The sequence below is a fragment of the Phalangium opilio genome, unplaced genomic scaffold (genome assembly GCF_054372755.1).
Source record: "Phalangium opilio isolate 3A_F unplaced genomic scaffold, DU_Popi_V2 ptg000041l_1, whole genome shotgun sequence".
Taxonomy (NCBI): domain Eukaryota; kingdom Metazoa; phylum Arthropoda; class Arachnida; order Opiliones; family Phalangiidae; genus Phalangium; species Phalangium opilio.
The window spans coordinates 3841817-3860025 of record NW_028324165.1 but is presented as its reverse complement, the minus strand read 5'-3'; the positions used below and the strand labels follow the sequence as shown (position 1 = coordinate 3860025).

At 35.7% G+C, this 18209-nt stretch overlaps 3 protein-coding genes across 17 annotated transcripts in view; 2 read left to right on the top strand and 1 right to left on the bottom strand.

Moving 5' to 3' along the window:
- LOC149679432 (uncharacterized) overlaps window positions 1-18209 on the bottom strand; it is a 62403-nt gene that overhangs the window by 14354 nt on the left and 29840 nt on the right. Inside the window, exons 1-3 of one of the 11 annotated variants that reach the window (XM_089835165.1) lie at window positions 9035-9171; window positions 8902-8977; window positions 7898-8824 (exon numbers count right to left, since the gene is read on the bottom strand). The exons of 6 other annotated variants lie outside the window; for them this stretch is intronic. The gene's annotated coding sequence lies outside the window, so the exon portion shown is untranslated. 4 more of the 11 variants (XM_089835164.1, XM_089835163.1, XM_089835166.1 and 1 more) reach the window with 4 other exon arrangements.
- Window positions 8963-10680, top strand: LOC149679435 (uncharacterized). Its single transcript, XM_089835198.1, has 2 exons — window positions 8963-9868; window positions 9927-10680. The coding sequence occupies exons 1-2, from the start codon at window positions 8963-8965 to the stop codon at window positions 9933-9935; spliced, it is 915 nt and encodes a 304-aa protein (XP_089691324.1). The 3' UTR covers window positions 9936-10680.
- LOC149679434 (uncharacterized) lies at window positions 11942-18117 on the top strand. 5 transcript variants are annotated; one of them, XM_089835176.1, is made up of 7 exons: window positions 11942-12075; window positions 14222-14303; window positions 14371-14433; window positions 14844-14975; window positions 15039-15175; window positions 15249-15292; window positions 16679-18117. In XM_089835176.1, exons 1-7 carry the CDS (start codon window positions 12029-12031, stop codon window positions 17614-17616), a joined length of 1443 nt encoding a protein of 480 aa, XP_089691302.1. In that variant the 5' UTR covers window positions 11942-12028; the 3' UTR covers window positions 17617-18117. The 5 variants fall into 5 exon arrangements, with proteins under 5 accessions (XP_089691302.1, XP_089691303.1, XP_089691305.1 ...); XM_089835177.1 differs by lacking the exon at window positions 11942-12075 and adding an exon at window positions 13967-14094; XM_089835179.1 differs by lacking the exon at window positions 11942-12075 and having other exon boundaries at window positions 14224-14303; window positions 14371-14694.

Here is an 18209-nt window from a genome sequence, read left to right as displayed (position 1 = left end):
TCGAGTGGGCAATCCCTAAATTACCGCCAACTTGGAATCTGCCGAAAATTGCCGAAAGTAAAATAGTACTTTTGCCACTATGCGTCGTCTGCTAGAAAACACCCTTTGGCTAGATTGACTTGGCATTAGACTTGGGCGGTAAAATAGAGTAGTAATTCGGCAAATCAAAAGACTAGGCGGTAAAATCCAAAAAACCACGATTAAAGCTAAATAACGACTTCATTTGAATATAATAACGCAAGACCATTTAAATACGTTTAAATATTACAAATCAAAGTAATTAAAACGTTTTCTCTCAACAAAAAAGCCTGCGAAATAGTGGCGGTACAGTAGTGTGTTTATTTTCGGCATTTTTCGAAACAAAACAAAATTAAAGCTAATTAACGACTTAAACAAGTTTAAATTAATCTTAATGCTCTTTCAAAATTTTCGGACATTTAAACATCACTTAAGTGGAAAAACTATACTTAAAATCCACTAAACCCCTCCATTGTCTAACGCAATGCCATTTAAACACGTTTAAATAATACTAATCAACGTAAATTCGAACGTTTACTCTCATAAAATAACAGCGTGAAAACTTAGCGGTAAAATTGTCCCTTCATTTTTGGCATTTTCCAAAAGAAAGAAAGAAAAAACACTAATTAAAACTTCTATTGGTTCTATCGAACCATTTAACGCAAAAAAAATTAAATTTCGGCAATTTCCAGAAAAACCGTATATATAGCTAACTAACTAATTAAGTAAATTGTTTTCAAATACCAAATCGTTTTGCCTGTTGTACCGAACCACGTAGCACATAAATTGACAACAATGACCATTAAAATAATTTTATAATTAACTTTAATCATTCTCGGCGTATTAATTTTCCAATTTAAACATCAATTCAGTAGAGAATTCCCTTAATACTGATTAAGTTTCATCATCGTCTAATGCAAATGACTTTACACACCTTTAATCATTAATTACCAAAGTTAATTATACTTGAATGACTTCGCTACGATTTATCTCATTCAAATAACCCGCTACAACAACATGCCTGTCCAAACCAGGCGGTAATTTAGTGTATGGACACTTTCGGCATTTTACAAAAATCACGTCAGTTGCCTACTCTAGAGCCTAGATGGCAACCCCATCCCCATCGCCGTGAAACAAATCGATAGAAAAATGGCTGTCCAAAACCAGGCGGTAAATTAGTGTATGGCCGCTTTCGGCATTTTACAAAAATCACGTCAGTTGCCTCCTCTAGAGCCTAGATGGCAACCCCATCCCCATCGCCGTGAAACAATTCAATAGAAAAATGGCTGTCCAAAACCAGGCGGTAAATTAGTGTATGGACACTTTCGGCATTTTACAAAAATCACGTCAGTTGCCTACTCTAGAGCCTAGATGGCAACCCCATCCCATCGCCGTGAAACAAATCAATAGAAAAATGGCTGTCCAAAACCAGGCGGTAAATTAGTGTATGGCCGCTTTCGGCATTTTACGAAAATCACGTCAGTTGCCTACTCTAGAGCCTAGATGGCAACCCCATTGCCGTAAAGCAATACAAAACAATGAAAAAATTGCTGTCCAAAACAGGCGGTAAAATATGATATCAACACTTTCGGCAATTTCCAGAAAAACCCTATTTAAAGCTAACTAACTAATTAAGTAAATTGTTTTCAAATACCAAATCGTTTTGCTAGTTGTACCGAACGATGTAGCGCATAAATTCACAACAATCACATTTAAAATAATTTTATAAGTAACTTTCTTCTATCTCGGCATTTTAATTTCCTAATTTAATCATTAATTAAAATGAGAAACCCCTTAAAACCGATTATACTCAATCATTGTCTAATGCAAAGAGCTTTAAATTTAATTTTACTTTAAAGTCTTCATTACGATTTCTCGCATTCAAATAACCCACGGCCAAAAATGGCTGTCCAAAACCGACGGTAATTTAGTGTTCTATACTTTTTCGGTACTTTACAAAGGGACCTAAGTTACTGTAGAGTCTATACATAGCAAACACTTTGCTGTAAAACAACTCACAAGAAAAATATTGCTGTAGGAAACAGGCGGTAAGATAGAGTAGAACTATTAAAAATATTTGGTGTTCCAAAAAAACTTACTTAAATAGTTTTTAGGTTTAATTAGGGTGTCTTATGAAAATGCCGAAACCAGGGATAGATTTAATTTTAGAAGTAGGAATGGAGAACGGAGTAATGTGGGCGCGCGTCAAAGCACCGGACCCCCTTCCACGGGACGGAGGGGTATGAAAGAAGCTAGGCGAGTCATAGTGACAGAGGTAAAAAGGAATTACGTATTTTCGCCGTCCACGTCAGCAACGTCATCAAAACGTAGTTTAAGTGAGTCAATAAGATAATTTAAACTTTTCGTTACGTGCTGGAGGGAGGGGCTCTATACTGGGCTATGAGTCGGATAGAAGTAAATACTAACCGTTCTCCATTCCTACTTCTAAAATTAAATCTATCCCTGCCGAAACTATCTTACTGCCTTGTTTGGACAGCCATTTTTAGCCACATCGTTCATTGAAGGGAGAGTGAATGGGAGAGAATTGTGCTGAGGTGATATTTTCCTTTCGTGTATTTTAAGAGGAAATAATAGAAAGTTTAAGCATAGCATTTAATTGTTTTAGTATGTTTAAGTATAGCATTTAATTGCTCTATTAAGGTTAAGCATTGTGAATTATTTTTTACGTTTGCTTAAATGGAAGGTTCAATACTCCCTTTAAAATTCTTGTCACCCGTCAACAATACGGGTTTAACGCTTTCAATCCCGCTCCCCTATTTCAAAATTCTAAGAAATCGAGGAGAATTTTTAAAGAGCAAAAGGAAGTATATTCCGACGTTGGACCCGCGCGTTGATTTAAGGCGGTGTTTAGTATCGGAAGTTGCGTCTATTTTCCCAGAAATCGAGAAACATTTTAAAAGCAAAGGAAAATATTAGGGATATATCGGTATCGGCATCGATACTAGAGATATATCGGTATCGGCACCGATACTTGGGATATATCGGTATCGGCACCGATACTAGGGATATATCGGTATCGGCACCGATACTAGGGGTTTCCCGATAGTATCGGATCGCTTGGTTTAATATGATTCTAAACCGATACTCGTTTAAAATACGTAATATGGCGCTACATGACATTCTTAGGTCTTTCAGTAATGTATTGATGGTGATATCTTATTTCTATGAATGTCAATCGTGATGATTTCTCATTTATATTAAAAGCACCTGAATTTAGATTATCTAATAACTAAGTTTAATAGAAGTTTAACGATAAAAGGGCCTCTAGTTAAACAAGACGACCCAAGGGCTCGTAATATTAGCCACATCGTACGAGTGAATAGCCCCTCTATACCTACGCTAATGAGTGGATAGCGCTATCTTTTACAATGCTTAAATGATTTACCGTGCATAAAATCAGAGTGAATAGCCCCTCGATGTCCAACCCTAAACAGTGATAAAAATTTTACCCTTATAAATTTACTTATGCTGTAATTGTAATATTCCGGCGAAAGAACTCAAGTTGGGTGTTTTACCAAATAAGTGTGCATCGGCATAAGTCTATGCTGTAAAATCATCGAGGGGATAATCACTAAAACTATCCGTTCTTCGATTCCCCGGAATATTACAATTACAGCATACAACAAAATATTAATTGGCACGCACGCGATTTGTCGAGCAAAATTTGTGACCGAGATAAGATAAACAATGTGCGCAATGTGATAATCGTGGTGCGCGATACTGAGCGTGGCTGAAATAATTTTAGCAGGACGTTACACGATTAGTCGAATCGGTCGGACGTGCTGCCACTGATTAATCGATGAAATGTGAATCAATTTTGATTTTTAAAATCGTTTCGAGATATTTCTGATAAATATTAGGAGAATAAGTTAAAAATTCACTTGATTTTCCTCTTCGCCCTAACTTTTCGAGACTGGTTATTGAAATTTTTAAGTACTATTTGTATTAAAAGATAATAGAATGTAATGCGTTTTAAAATGATTTCTCAACTTAATTGATATTTAAATTTCAAAATAATCAAGATTATAGCGAAAATTTAAGTGGTATTATGTTTTGCTCTATAATTCGCGACACGAGTAGAGCTTAGGTTTATGAAGAGTCATAAAAAACTGAATGACCTTGACTGTTCCTAAATTCACACCCCCATCCTAAGTCCATTAATGGTCTTAGCCCCATCCATTCTCCTGATTCTATGCTAAAGAGGGCTCGGTTTTACAGTGGAAGGGGGTGTTTTCTGTTCCTTTTAGACATACATTGTTCATTTCCAGCCAATAGTTTTTTCTCTCTCGATAGGGCAAATTGTGTCGCCCTTCTTCAGTATTGCTACACAAGAGAGGGGAATCCCAAACCCCGCTTTTGGTTACTTCCTAGGCTAATTTAATGGACTTCTGGCTAAAGACATATTTTCTTTGCGTTTTCACTATTTTCTACGATTTACGAAAAGAGAGAAATGTATGCTACTCTAGAAATGGCACCTTATAGAATCGTGGCCACTGTATCCCACGAGTATTGAATTGGCCAGGCATTAAATCTCACGTTCATGCGGACCTCTTCGTAACTTTACAGTGCATGCGAGATACTGTATAGCCTTAGATCATTGATGAGTGCTGAACAACATTGAAGTACTGCAAAATAATTTTTGCTCTTGTATGAGTTTGGAAAGAGGTTAAGGTTGCTCAAAGTTGTTTACACAAGTGCAAAATTTTTTACACAACTTTCTCTACCAGTGTAGGATTTTGTCCCCGCTCCAGTAAAAAGGTTGGCACGCCCCTGATTATTTTTGTTTGTAATTAGTGCTGTGCGAGTACTCGATAAGACTCGAGTACTCGATACTCGATAAGAGATTTTCTGAGACTCGAAAAAGTTTCGAGTATCAAACCAAGGCTCGATAAATACTCGAACCTGCTTTTGGAAGGCCTTTAGCTTTGAAAATGGGATGCAGTAGCTATAAAAATCTACTAGAAAGACACTCTTTATGGTTTACAGACGCAAATCAGTGCTGATTGGGTAGTTTAGATCATAATGCCAGTGTAATGTAATGGGGTAGTAGCTCCTAACTGTTTCAACAGTGGAAGTAAAAGTAGTGAAATACAGTTAAAGGCGCGTTGACTATTATTATTGTTCTTTTATTTTATTTATTTATTTTTAAATTCAGCTTAGTAATTTTCGTTTGAGACTTTGCTCGAAGTATAACAATGGCTAGTGACTTCGGTGAGGAATGAGATTGCGAAGAACATATTAATTAGGAATTAAGTTTGTTAAATTTAAAGGGAAGAAGACTAATACCGTCCGGGAATTATTTGAAGTAGTTGTCGATGATCAAAATTACACTAAATGTCTATTATGAGAGCGATAAATTAACAAAAAGTGCTGAAATACTGCAAAATCAAGTCCCAATTACTCGATAAATACTCGAAACAAATTTTCCAACTAATCGATACTCGATTCGAGTACTCGAGACTCGGCTCGATACTCGATGAGGGAAAATTTCAATACTCGAGACTCGACTCGAAACCAAAAATTCAAGACTCGCACAGCCCCATTTGTAGTACGCCGAAAACATTAAAACACTATCTTACCGCCTGTTTCCTACAGCAATATTTTTCTCGTGAGTTGTTTTACAGCAAAGTGTTTGCTCTACAGTAACTTAGGTCCCTTTGTAAAGTACCGAAAAAGTATAGAACACTAAATTACCGTCGGTTTTGGACAGCCATTTTTGGCCGTGGGTTATTTGAATGCGAGAAATCGTAATGAAGACTTTAAAGTAAAATTAAATTTAATAAGTGATGAATAAACGCATTTAAAGCTCTTTGCATTAGACAATGATAGAGTATAATCGGTTTTAAGGGGTTTCTCATTTTAATTAATGATTAAATTAGGAAATTAAAATGCCGAGATAGAAGAAAGTTACTTATAAAATTATTTTAAATGTGATTGTTGTGAATTTATGCGCTACATCGTTCGGTACAACTAGCAAAACGATTTGGTATTTGAAAACAATTTACTTAATTAGTTAGTTAGCTTTAAATAGGGTTTTTCTGGAAATTGCCGAAAGTGTTGATATCATATTTTACCGCCTGATTTGGACATCAATTTTTTCATTGTTTTGTATTGTTTTACGGCAATGGGGTTGCCATCTAGGCTCTAGAGTAGGCAACTGACGTGATTTTTGTAAAATGCCGAAAGCGGCCATACACTAAATTACCGCCTGGTTTTGCACAGCCATTTTTCTATTGATTTGTTTCACGGCGATGGGGATGGGGTTGCCATCTAGGCTCTAGAGTAGGCAACTGACGTGATTTTTGTAAAATGCCGAAAGCGGCCATACACTAATTTACCGCCTGGTTTTGGACAGCCATTTTTCTATCGATTTGTTTCACGGCGATGGGGATGGGGTTGCCATCTGGGCTCTAGAGTAGGCAACTGACGTGATTTTTGTAAAATGCCGAAAGTGTCCATACACTAAATTACCGCCTGGTTTGGACAGACATGTTGTTGTAGCGGGTTATTTGAATGAGATAAATCGTAGCGAAGTCATTCAAGTATAATTAACTTTGGTAATTAATGATTAAAGGTGTGTAAAGTCATTTGCATTAGACGATGATGAAACTTAATCAGTATTAAGCGAATTCTCTACTGAATTGATGTTTAAATTGGAAAATTAATACGCCGAGAATGATTAAAGTTAATTATAAAATTATTTTAATGGTCATTGTTGTCAATTTATGTGCTACGTGGTTCGGTACAACAGGCAAAACGATTTGGTATTTGAAAACAATTTACTTAATTAGTTAGTTGGCTATATATACGGTTTTTCTGGAAATTGCGAAATTTAATTTTTTTTGCGTTAAATGGTTCGATAGAACCAATAGAAGTTTTAATTAGTGTTTTTTCTTTCTTTCTTTTGGAAAATGCCAAAAATGAAGGGACAATTTTACCGCTAAGTTTTCACGCTGTTATTTTATGAGAGTAAACGTTCGAATTTACGTTGATTAGTATTATTTAAACGTGTTTAAATGGCATTGCGTTAGACAATGGAGGGGTTTAGTGGATTTTAAGTATAGTTTTTCCACTTAAGTGATGTTTAAATGTCCGAAAATTTTGAAAGAGCGTTATAAGATTAATTTAAACTTGTTTAAGTCGTTAATTAGCTTTAATTTTGTTTTGTTTCGAAAAATGCCGAAAATAAACACACTACTGTACCGCCACTATTTCGCAGGCTTTTTTGTTGAGAGAAAACGTTTTAATTACTTTGATTTGTAATATTTAAACGTATTTAAATGGTCTTGCGTTATTATATTCAAATGAAGTCGTTATTTAGCTTTAATCGTGGTTTTTTGGATTTTACCGCCTAGTCTTTTGATTTGCCGAATTACTACGCTATTTTACCGCCTAAGTCTAAAGCCAAGTCAATCTAGCCAAAGGGTGTTTTCTAGCAGACGACGCATAGTGGCAAAAGCAGGGTGGGAAATAAGGATTTTTTTTAAACTGGACATTGGGCCAGCGACCCCTCTGGCCTGGAATAAATAAACTGGTCCATGACCACTGACCAGGGCGCGTCGTCTGCTAAATTGAAGAAGTGGATAATTAATATATATTAGCTAATGTCTGAACTCTGGAAACCCTTGAATTTTCTTAGTGGTCCTGTGGACCACTGACCCCCCTCCGATTTAATTTTTAAACTGGTCCAGGCAATTTTTAAACTGGTCATTTGCCCTGTGCCACCGCCTTATTTCCCACGCTGGGCAAAAGTACTATTTTACTTTCGGCAATTTTCGGCAGATTCCAAGTTGGCGGTAATTTAGGGATTGCCATCGAGGGCTCGGAATTGGCTACTTGCAAAGGTTTTTATAATTACTTTTTTCCTTAATTTACTTTTCTGCCGAAACGACATTATAGATGATTTTGTGCTGGAAAACTTGGCGTTTGGGCGGAAACAGAGTCCTTTCTCAAATTCTCATCTGTTTTCTAGATGGAAATTAGAGCTTGTTTTGGGAGACTTGTGGGGTGGCTTTTCCTTTTGGCATTAACTTAAATATTTCAGTTGGTGTACTCGTTTAATTAGTATTTCATCATACTCTAACGTTTTACTGTGACTGTTAAATCCATACATATTTTAAACCGTTGTTTGAAGCTCTGAAGTTAGAAAAATTGAAGATAATTGTCGGTAATTACAATTAACTATGGGTACCATCGTGATGCGTTTTAGCAATCTATCTTCTTGTAAGATGCATGGAGTTGTATTTCATTTTTGAAATCCCTTTTGGAATGTTTTATTTTGCAATAACTGCATTAATGCATTTTTTATTTAGCGATGACTGCAGTAATGCATGTTTTTTTCTTGCTTTTGCATGGAAGAAATAACCTCTAGTTCTTATTTAATTTTTATGGTTTTAGGTCAGTCGCATTGCAACAAAAGCGATAATTCCTGATGATTAGATTGAAGATTCATATCGAAAACATTTAGTTAACACTATTACTCACTATTGGAAATTTTGAAGATTCGATACATCAAGTATGTGATACATCAAGTATGTACACATAGGGAATACGCCCATTTATTAAAAGCCGTATTGAACGATTCGAAATGGAGCTTGCCAAGCTGCCTGCGATTTCGCTACAATGCCAAGCCCTGACTAAATTCGCCTCGTTAGTATGGGTTGGTTCAATTAAAAAATCCTTGCGATATCCTCTGCGTTTTCGGTTAAACCTCGAGTCACTGAACGACGGAGCAATTGACGAATTGAAGCGTTCCAACATACCAACACTTTTTAAAGAAATTACCCTAATGATATTGAATGATGTAGGAAATGAAATATATCATTGGCTTTTAGAAATCAAAAACCACATCACTGACATTACCCTTTAACACCAACTCTCCAATTTGAGCTGGACTGTTGAAGGCTCATTAAATCGATCCAAGATGACCAGATTACTACTAGAGAATCAAAGTGACCTCGATTTGACATTCAGTTTTTACATGGCGTGCACGTACTGTTTGGAGGATAAAATTGGGCAATTGTGGCCAAGAATCAGAGAAGAACAGCATTTAAAATATTTCCATGATAATGAATATTTGATGGTTAGATACTGGATTTATAAAGTAGGAGGGCTGGCCCCGCCGGATTATTCCTTTTTAGACCCATCTTTTTTTACGACAATTGATGTTCAATTTTTTGTCATGGTTTTTCATCGTTTGGAATTTAGAAAATCAACAGTAAAATTTCTATTTAATAATTTAACTGAAGAAGAAAAAATTGAGGCCTTGGATATTATTTTTAAACCATCGAATTATGCAAGCAACAACCCTCTCCAACTTTCAGAAGTATCAGGTCAGGGATATTTATTGAGTCAATTAAATTACACGCAAATGTGCGCATTAGTATCCAAATTTGAACCTCCTGAAGAGTTATTGATGAACATATCATACTTCGCGTGGCCAAGAAATACGCATATTCTAAAGGCATTGGGCCATTACATTGGCAAATTGGAAGGCGCCATTGAAGCTACAAACGGCAATGATTTGGTAGAGTTTGCTGATGGCGCGTTCGAGTTTGTCAGACGCTACAACTGTAGTATTTTGTTCAGATATTGTTGGACCAGATTCCCAAGAGAAGAATTAATTAAAGTTATCGATTCAAGGTTCTTTGATGACATCACTTCTGAATTGGCTGTAAACAAAGACGCTGTGTCCTTCAAAATGGTAATTGATAGCATTGAGCCCAAGAGCTATGACAAGAATTTGTTATCTCCTGATCATCTTCCCATTATCGAAACGTTGGCTGAATACGATACGGATCTGTTGAAATATTACCTCGCTCGAACTGTTGTCAGTAAGAACTTGGCCAAAAACCTCCTTAAGATATTGAAGAATTTTTACTTTCAAGATACGATGAAGGAAACCATTACTGGTATTTTAATTCAGCTTTTTCCTGAGTTGGATCTTAATTGCGCAAATTAAGTTCTTAAAATGCGTGTAACTTCACTCATATTTACTTGGTTTTTTTCCTCTTCAAATTAGTGCATTTGTTTTCTAAATAAAACAAGTTGTTGAATTTTGTACACAGATTTTTTTCTTCAAAAAAACTGAGCATTTTTAAATAAGTAATTTAGAATTGTGCGCAGTTGTAGTTACATCTTAGGTTACATCCTTAGTATCCTTACATAAATATTGTTTATTGTTTAGTGATTACACTGTGACAAGGAAAAGTTACTCCTTTTGTCAGGGGTTTTTTTTTCAAAGCATTTTTTCAAATTAACCCAAACATTGTTATCTTAGTATTACTTTCGTATTCAAGAATTTTCCTTCAAAAGCTACACAATTTTTCAAAAGTAATACAGAATTACATACTAATTTTTTTGTTCACATTTAGTTTTCTCTTATTTAGTGATTATTGTATAAAGTTACTCGTTTTGTTGGGTTTTTTTCAAAGCTTTACTCCAAATAAACGAACATGTGTTTGTAGTTTTTATTGGCCAAACAAAATTTTCAACTAATTTCATGTTCAAGAAATGTTTTTCTAAATTTACGCAATTTTAAATAAGTCCCTTAAAATTGCTATTGTACTTGTTACATTTTTTCAATAATTTTGTTTTGCACTCTTTAATGGAGACATAAATAAAAGATGGTAATCTTTGAAAGTTTTTGCGTTTTAAATTTTAATCGAAACGCTGACACTGATAATGCAACTATCTCTATACATGTCGCTACATCGTATGATGTATATCTACGATAGGGCTATTAGTCCGACCTTCCTGTAGCTGTTGTGCCACATTATCGCCTTTGGCAGTATAAAATTTTTCGCTCGCCTGTGAAGGGAGAAGATTGTGACCACGGCACGTCAAGGTCAGGGGGATCGCTGGCCTAATGTCCAGTTTAAAAAATCCTTATTTCCCACCCCGCAGACGTGCCACACGCAGGGTTGGAAATAAGCTGAATTTTGTTAGTGGTCCTCGGGACCAGTGACCCCTCATGTTGGAATTATTAAACTGGTCCTTGGGACCAGTGACCCTCGCATTAATTATTATTCTACCGGTCCCACTATAAATTAAATTTCTAAAATGGTGAGAATAAAAAACACGTAAAGACACAAAAGTAAAGAAGCTGAAAATTCTAATTGATTTTGAATTTTTTACTGTAGGATAAAGTAGCGTATCAAAATTAAAAACAGTTAACTTTTATTTCTTATCACAATTTTTCAACTAGTTGCCACTAAATATCAATCAACATGTCTAATGATATTTGAAGTTCTTCATCCTTTTCAGAACTATCCTTATTCCTTATTGCATTTTACATGAATTCGGTGACAATATCTTCTCTCGCTATCAGTAAGCCAGATCAAAATCCTGTAATGTGACCATACAGTACTGCCTAATGCAACCACTGACAACTAGTACTGACTATCGTCTAGGCTGTCGACTACAAGAGACTCATTCTAGAATAGTCACTAGTCAAGATCAATAGTCAATAGACTACAAAACATTTGTAGGGAAGTTGTAACCAAGGAGTACTAACTACATAAGAGTAAAATTGGTAGAAATGCGTTGAGCTTGAAAAATTCTAATAAGGAACCCCGAATTATTAATCTGGTCCCACCGTCTATTTTTTCCAAAAACGATAATTAATAAAGTGGTCCCTGGGACCACTCACCCCAGGTTTTGGAATAAATAAACTGGTCCGAGCAATTAATAAATTGGTTTTGGACTTGTAAACCTGTCTTATTTCCAACCCTGGCCACACGCATTCTTTTCTTATCTTAATACCACTCCAGTACTAAAATAATACCGCCTCCAAGTTCGAGGTTTTGCAAACTTTTACGTCTGCTAGGCATTCTTCTTATGGACCGTCAAGTGGTAAACTAAAATTACTAGAGAAACTTTAAGTAAAAGAAATAAGAAACTCGTTCGCCAAGAAGAACAAATAACAAGGAAAAGATTCCTCAGACGTTACAGGACTTGAATCATTAGTTTAATTTGGTTTAGTAGTAGGATGGATGCTTTGAAAGATTGTGTTGTGATGATGAAACCTTTAAGCTGGTAAGTAATGAAAATATTTCTTGAACTTGAAGAATGTGGTAGGATTTTACTTTACCTACCTAACCCAACCTACCAAGAATGTCCCAAAGAAGGACTCTCCCCTTTACCCAGACTTGTTGTTTTGATTGAAAATACTACACTACGCAGTCCAGACCAAACATATTTTTTAAATACAGCGTCAACAATTATAACACATGGAACAGCCATCCATAAGATACACCTTCCCCATTCTTGAAATGACGCGGCGAAATATTTATTTTTTGATGGGGTAATCATTGCGTGGAATAACTTGCCAGAGCATTTTGTCTCCTCAGGCTAGCGATGTTCAAACATTAACTCAGGACCACATAATTTTACGAAACTACATGGCTATGGCTCAAAATCCTCTACCTGTTCCAGATGGGCTAGTGAAGTTTTATTAGCCTCTCATATTTAAAGTAAAAGGCCGGGTAACATAACATTAAACCGGCAATTTTACAGAATAGCTTCTGGTAGCAGATCACTTTTGTTTTTATGTTTATTATGTGTAATATTGGATGAAAAAAATTATGGCCCAAAACTTTTTCGGCGCAAATGATTATTGAAAAAGTTACAAGCGTTTAATTCTTTGGCGTGCGCAAAGGCTTAGGGATCCATGTCATTGGCTAAAAGCCTAAAAAAGCAATTATAAGTGGAAAAAGGACCATACACGTATAGGAGTCACGAATTAAGATCTCTGCAGACGAAAATACCAAAACCAAACCTAAAATAACCTAACCAAGCCTAATATATAAATATTTTGGAAAAGGTGGCAGCTAATTAATAGGAGAATATTTTGGAAAAGGTGGCAGCTAATTAATAGGAGAATATAATTTTGGTAAAGGTGGCAGCTAATTAATTGGTTATTTTCGTCTGCAGAGATCTTAGTTCGTGACCTCTAAGCCTTTGCGTAAGCCAAAGACTTAAACGGTTGTAACTTTTTAAATAATCATTTGCGCTGGAAAATTTTTGCACCATAATTTTTTTCATGCAATTTTACATATAATAAACATAGAAAGAAAAGTGAACGACCACCAGGAGCTATTCTGAAATATGTCCCATTATACCTTATAAGAACGGCCTTTTCGAGGGCCTTTTTCTAAATATAAAACGGAAACTTATGAAAAAAAAATAGTAATCTCTTATTACAAAAAAATTGTGTTATTTCGGAATTCATTTAAATTTTTTCGCCATTTGTAATTTACTCTTCGATTCTGATTTCACGAGAACTGCAAGACATTTCATGCGTATAAAGGCAGGCCCCTTAAAGGGGCTGTCCGACCCCCTTTCCTTTTTTACCCACCCGCTATGTTAAGCTCTATGAGGAAGATCGTCGTTTGTCCCACTGTTCGAACAGCCCCTTTAATTTGCAGTTAGAATTAGGCGCCCCAAATAGTGACATTTTTTTCAATCAACTCAAGATTTAGAAATATTTGGCAAGTATAAAATGAACCAATTTGATACATTTTCACATAATTGGTATTTAACTATTAAATTTTGAATTTGTGTAAAATAATGTATCTACAGTAAAACCTAAACCTTTTCTTGATTCATTTTTGAAGGAAAAGGTCGGAAAACAACATTTTACTTTAATACAAAAGAAAAAAATTAAAAAAAAATCTCTTATTACAAAATAATTAGCATTTAATTAATCATAAAAATTAGGGCTACTACGCCGCCATTGGTTTAGTAGCTTCTGCTAATTCGAACCTGATAAGCTCGTGATAGAGCGCACTATGCCCCACCTTACCCTTACGTCTCTCAGCCTGTGAGAATTCAACCAATCCCTCTAAACCAATAGCGGCGCAGTAGTCCTCGTTTTTAAGACTAATCAAACGCCCAAAACAGCTAAATTGAACACAAATCACGAAAACTTTTCAATTTCCGTGTCGGACACTATCCAGATCGAGATATGATCAGTTTTAATATTGAATCGGATTTTGTAACTACACTCTCCCACTAATCAAGCACTTCAGCCTTGAGCAACTTTGTCTCACAAAGGTCCTGGCAACACTGTAAACTCTTAGTAGTTTAAAATATTAACATTTTTCTCCATTCCTTAATTTGCTTGTTCTTCGAAAAATGTTCCATGTTTCGAAACACGTCTTCATTCAAAGTTTAATTTTAGGAAAGAAATGTGTCTTCACAAACTGTCTTTACACAAATCCTATATGAATTTGGTCAATTCTCAAAGAGTTGTTCTCGGAGAGGTATTTGCGATATTTTTGAACTATTCCTCGTTCTACTATGAAGTTTAAAATTGCAAAATGGATTTAGGAAATGGATAAGGAAGATTGTTACTTAAGCAAAGATGACAAAATGAAGAAACTGAGGAACAAGGTAATAATTGATAAAATAGTTCCCGCATTATGAGGAAATCTGTGCTGGTAGCGCAGCTAATGGCAAAAAAACGAACCTAGGGGCCATTTCGCCTTGCTTGAGTGAAAGCACCCAGTTTTTCCGTTCCTTATGAAGGGTTTATGAGATACATGATTAAAAATAACATTTCCTGCAGCCTCTCAATGACTCATGAACAATGAACTTTTTTAAATGGCCAATGATAAATTCCCCTCTGATTGGCTGAAGGTTTAGAGGATAAAGGTCCCTTGTTTAAAGATTCATTAAAAATGAGGACCATTAATGTTCTTTGACGTCATTGGTTTCTCATCTTTCTTGCTCGTCTCTTTAAAAGGCATTCTGCCTGAAGGTCCCATGTAAATCAGCTGTAGTAATGGAATCTTATTTTTCAGTTTGACGTTTTAATTTCAAACGTGAGGAAAGAGCGAATGGGAAATGAATTAACTATTAATGAGCAACGAGAGAAAATTGACCTGCTCATTAAGGTCAGAGAAGAATTGAAAAACAAAGTCAAAGATCTCAAGGTAACCTATGAGGTTAGATATTAGCAATATTCTTTAATCATTGTTAATTGTCTAAAAAATTAGGAGAAAAATGGAGCAATTCAAAAGGCTAACGATGTATCAGTGAAAGTTGAACCAGTTGATTATGATTCAGAGCCAGATAGCCAAGCATTATCCCTTCCAGTTGCGGAACAGCAACAACCTCAATCTCAAAAGGAAAGGTATTGCGAGAGAAAAAAAGGTGTATTCATTTTATTGTTTCCACGGACTATTTATCACAATTTATTTGTATAGTTCGGAAGGACTCTCTACTGAGGCCAGGAACCGCAAGCAGCCTGGTGTGTAGATTTTCATTTTTAATGAAATACTGAAAGTCTCCCACAAGTCACTCGCTGGGTGCAAAGTTCATTGAACCAAACGCTTATGAGCTAGAACCGAAGCCCCGAAAAGTTTTAGGGCAAATTTTAAAAGCCTTATTAGTCAGTGGTGATGGTATGAAGTTGGGCAAGCGAGTTTTTGGAACCCTTAATGAATGTAGATTATACGGCGATGCAATGAACTGCTTCGAACAATTTTATGGCTTAACATACAAGAATGAAATCTACTCGACCCATGTTGGCGAAAGTAGCGAATCTGATTTTATTTCGAAACTACTGCTGATGCTAATCAAAAAGATCAAGGCATCGACCCAAAATAGAAAATATTTCGAATTTCTCAACAGTCTTTTGAGGATCGACAGAGCATGCTGGGATATAACTTAGATAATCTGATAATCTAACCCATGTTCCAACCTTGACGTACTTTTAGACCCAACTATAACCTGTTTCAGACTAATTGTTAGTGGATCAATTTGGTTGACTTTTAACCTGTTGTTACCCACGTATATCGTCATTTGAACCACGCATTAACTTATTTTTTATTTATAACTTTAACCTTCTATTTTCGGTAAGGTTTAGCACAAAAATTCACCCCTATGTCAAAAAATTTGGTTCTCTTAAGCCTTTATCAGTTTTAAGGAACAATAATAAACTACATACAAGACATTTTCCATCAGTGCTAAGGAGAAATAGTTTAAGCGAAATTATTCTTGTAAAAATATAGTTTAATGAGACGGGAAGATTTTACACTCGTTCTGCTCTGTGGCTTGGTTTGACGCAAACACAGAGGCTACACCCCAGACTATTTCTTTCGGGGGTTTCTAGAATTTACAAGGATTAATATAGTGGCGTTACTTGGTCCAAGTTTATATTCAGTGAGTGATAGAATGCAACCCTTGTGTATTATTTCTATTTTGTACATTTTGCATGGAACTATTAGTTATTACAATAGGTGATTGATAAGATATAACACCAACAACAAGCCTCGCATTGGTTTAGAGAGAAGAAACTGCTTCTTTTCTTTAATGTTGTGTCTTCACACGCCTAATTGGCATTCCTTATTAAATCAAGCGCCCTTACAGAATTCTAAATACAATATATTTAATGTTAATTTGTAAACCACGATTGAATATAACTAGGAAATAGTAGACGCGACTCTGGGAATCTTTCGCGCGCTCCCCGTCTCCACTGTGTAACGATAATAATGGGCGGATGCATCAAAAAAGGGTATGATACAAGTTAAGACCACATCCTATAGTATCATCGCGATTTCCTCGTGTCGTATCTATATTTTCCGGATGTTACGTGATTATTTCCTTAATGAAATATAGTTTTTGCTTTTTGTAGATAAATCCACGGAAAAACATAATACTGAACAAAAAAGAGGTCTAGACCATAACAAAAAAATTCTTACTAGAGGAAAAATCTTCAAATGTGATCAGTGTGAATTTTTGAGCACACAGAAATGTAATTTGACCAGACATGAACGCATTCACAGTGGTGAAAAACCTTTCCAATGTGATCAGTGTGATTTTATGTGCGCTGACAAGAGTAGTTTTATCAGACATCAACGCGTTCACAGTGGAGAAAAACCTTTCCAATGTGATCAGTGTGACTTCGCTACCAAGTGGAAGTCCGTATTGATCACACATCAACAACTTCACAGTGGAGAAAAACCTTTCCAATGTGATCAGTGTGACTACGCATGCGCGTGGAAGTCTATATTGATCACACATCAAAGCGTTCACAGTAGAGAAAAACCTTTCCATTGTGAACAGTGTGATTTTAGATGCGCTGTCAAGGGTAATTTTATCAGACATCAACGCGTTCACAGTGCTGAAAAACCTTTCCAATGTGATCAGTGTGACTACGCTAGCGCATGGAAGTCTGTATTGATCTCACATCAACGCGTTCACAGTGGAGAAAAACCTTTCCAATGTGATCAGTGTGACTACGCTAGCGCGCGGAAGTCCGGATTGATCACACATCAACGTGTTCACAGTGTAGAAAAACCTTTCCAATGTGACCAGTGTGATTTTGGTTGCGCTGTCAAGAGTAGTTTTATCAGACATCAACGCGTTCACAGTGACGAAAAACGCTTCAAATGTAGCCAGTGTGAATATTCCAGCACTCACAAGAATAGTTTAATCATACATCAACGCATTCACAATGGTGAAAAACCCTTCAAATGTGATAAGTGTGACTATTCCAGCGTACAGAAGACTAATTTGACCAAACATCAACGCATACACAATGGTGGAAAACCCTTCAAATGCCATCAGTAAGACTTTAGGTGCACTGGCAAGAGTACTTTCATCAGGCATCAACGCGTTCAAAGTGGGGGAAAGCCCTTTAAATGTGCTCATTGTGACTTTACTAGCGCATGAAAGTTCGTTTTGATCACACATAATACCCTTCATAATAGAGAAAAACCCTTCAGACGTACGTGACTGTTGTGAATTTGTTAGTTAATATACGAGTTTTTTTATCGGACATGTCCGCATTCACAGCGGTGAAATACCATTGAAATTTGATTGCACGGTGGAGGAAAACCCTTCAAATGTGATCGTTGTAAATATTCAAAATAATTGAAAATGAAACTTATCAAATAGTAATAGTGAAATGTCCATAATTCATTATACGTTAATACTGCTTTTTGAAATAATGTAAATATTTTACTTAATATGCTGATTTCATTGTAAGATAATTTTAATTGTTTGAGTTTCTCATTTGTAGAAAGAAAATGTTCTTCAAGAATTAAACATTCTAAATAATATTAAAATTCATTAATCGTGTTTAAATTAAATCAATTTTCAGAAGGTAATTTCAATTGAAGTAAGTTACCTTACCTTGGAACATTCTGAAAAAAATAGTCAAT

Excerpts from the sequence above, each read along its gene's own strand:
- LOC149679434 (XM_089835176.1), top strand. The coding sequence starts at position 12,029 with ATGGATGCTTTGAAAGATTGTGTTGTGATGATGAAACCTTTAAGCTG. Across the intron at positions 14,976-15,038 it reads ACAAAGTCAAAGATCTCAAG|GAGAAAAATGGAGCAATTCA; the intron begins GTAACCTATGAG and ends CTAAAAAATTAG. Across the intron at positions 15,176-15,248 it reads CCTCAATCTCAAAAGGAAAG|TTCGGAAGGACTCTCTACTG; the intron begins GTATTGCGAGAG and ends TTATTTGTATAG.
- LOC149679435 (XM_089835198.1), top strand. The coding sequence starts at position 8,963 with ATGACCAGATTACTACTAGAGAATCAAAGTGACCTCGATTTGACATTC.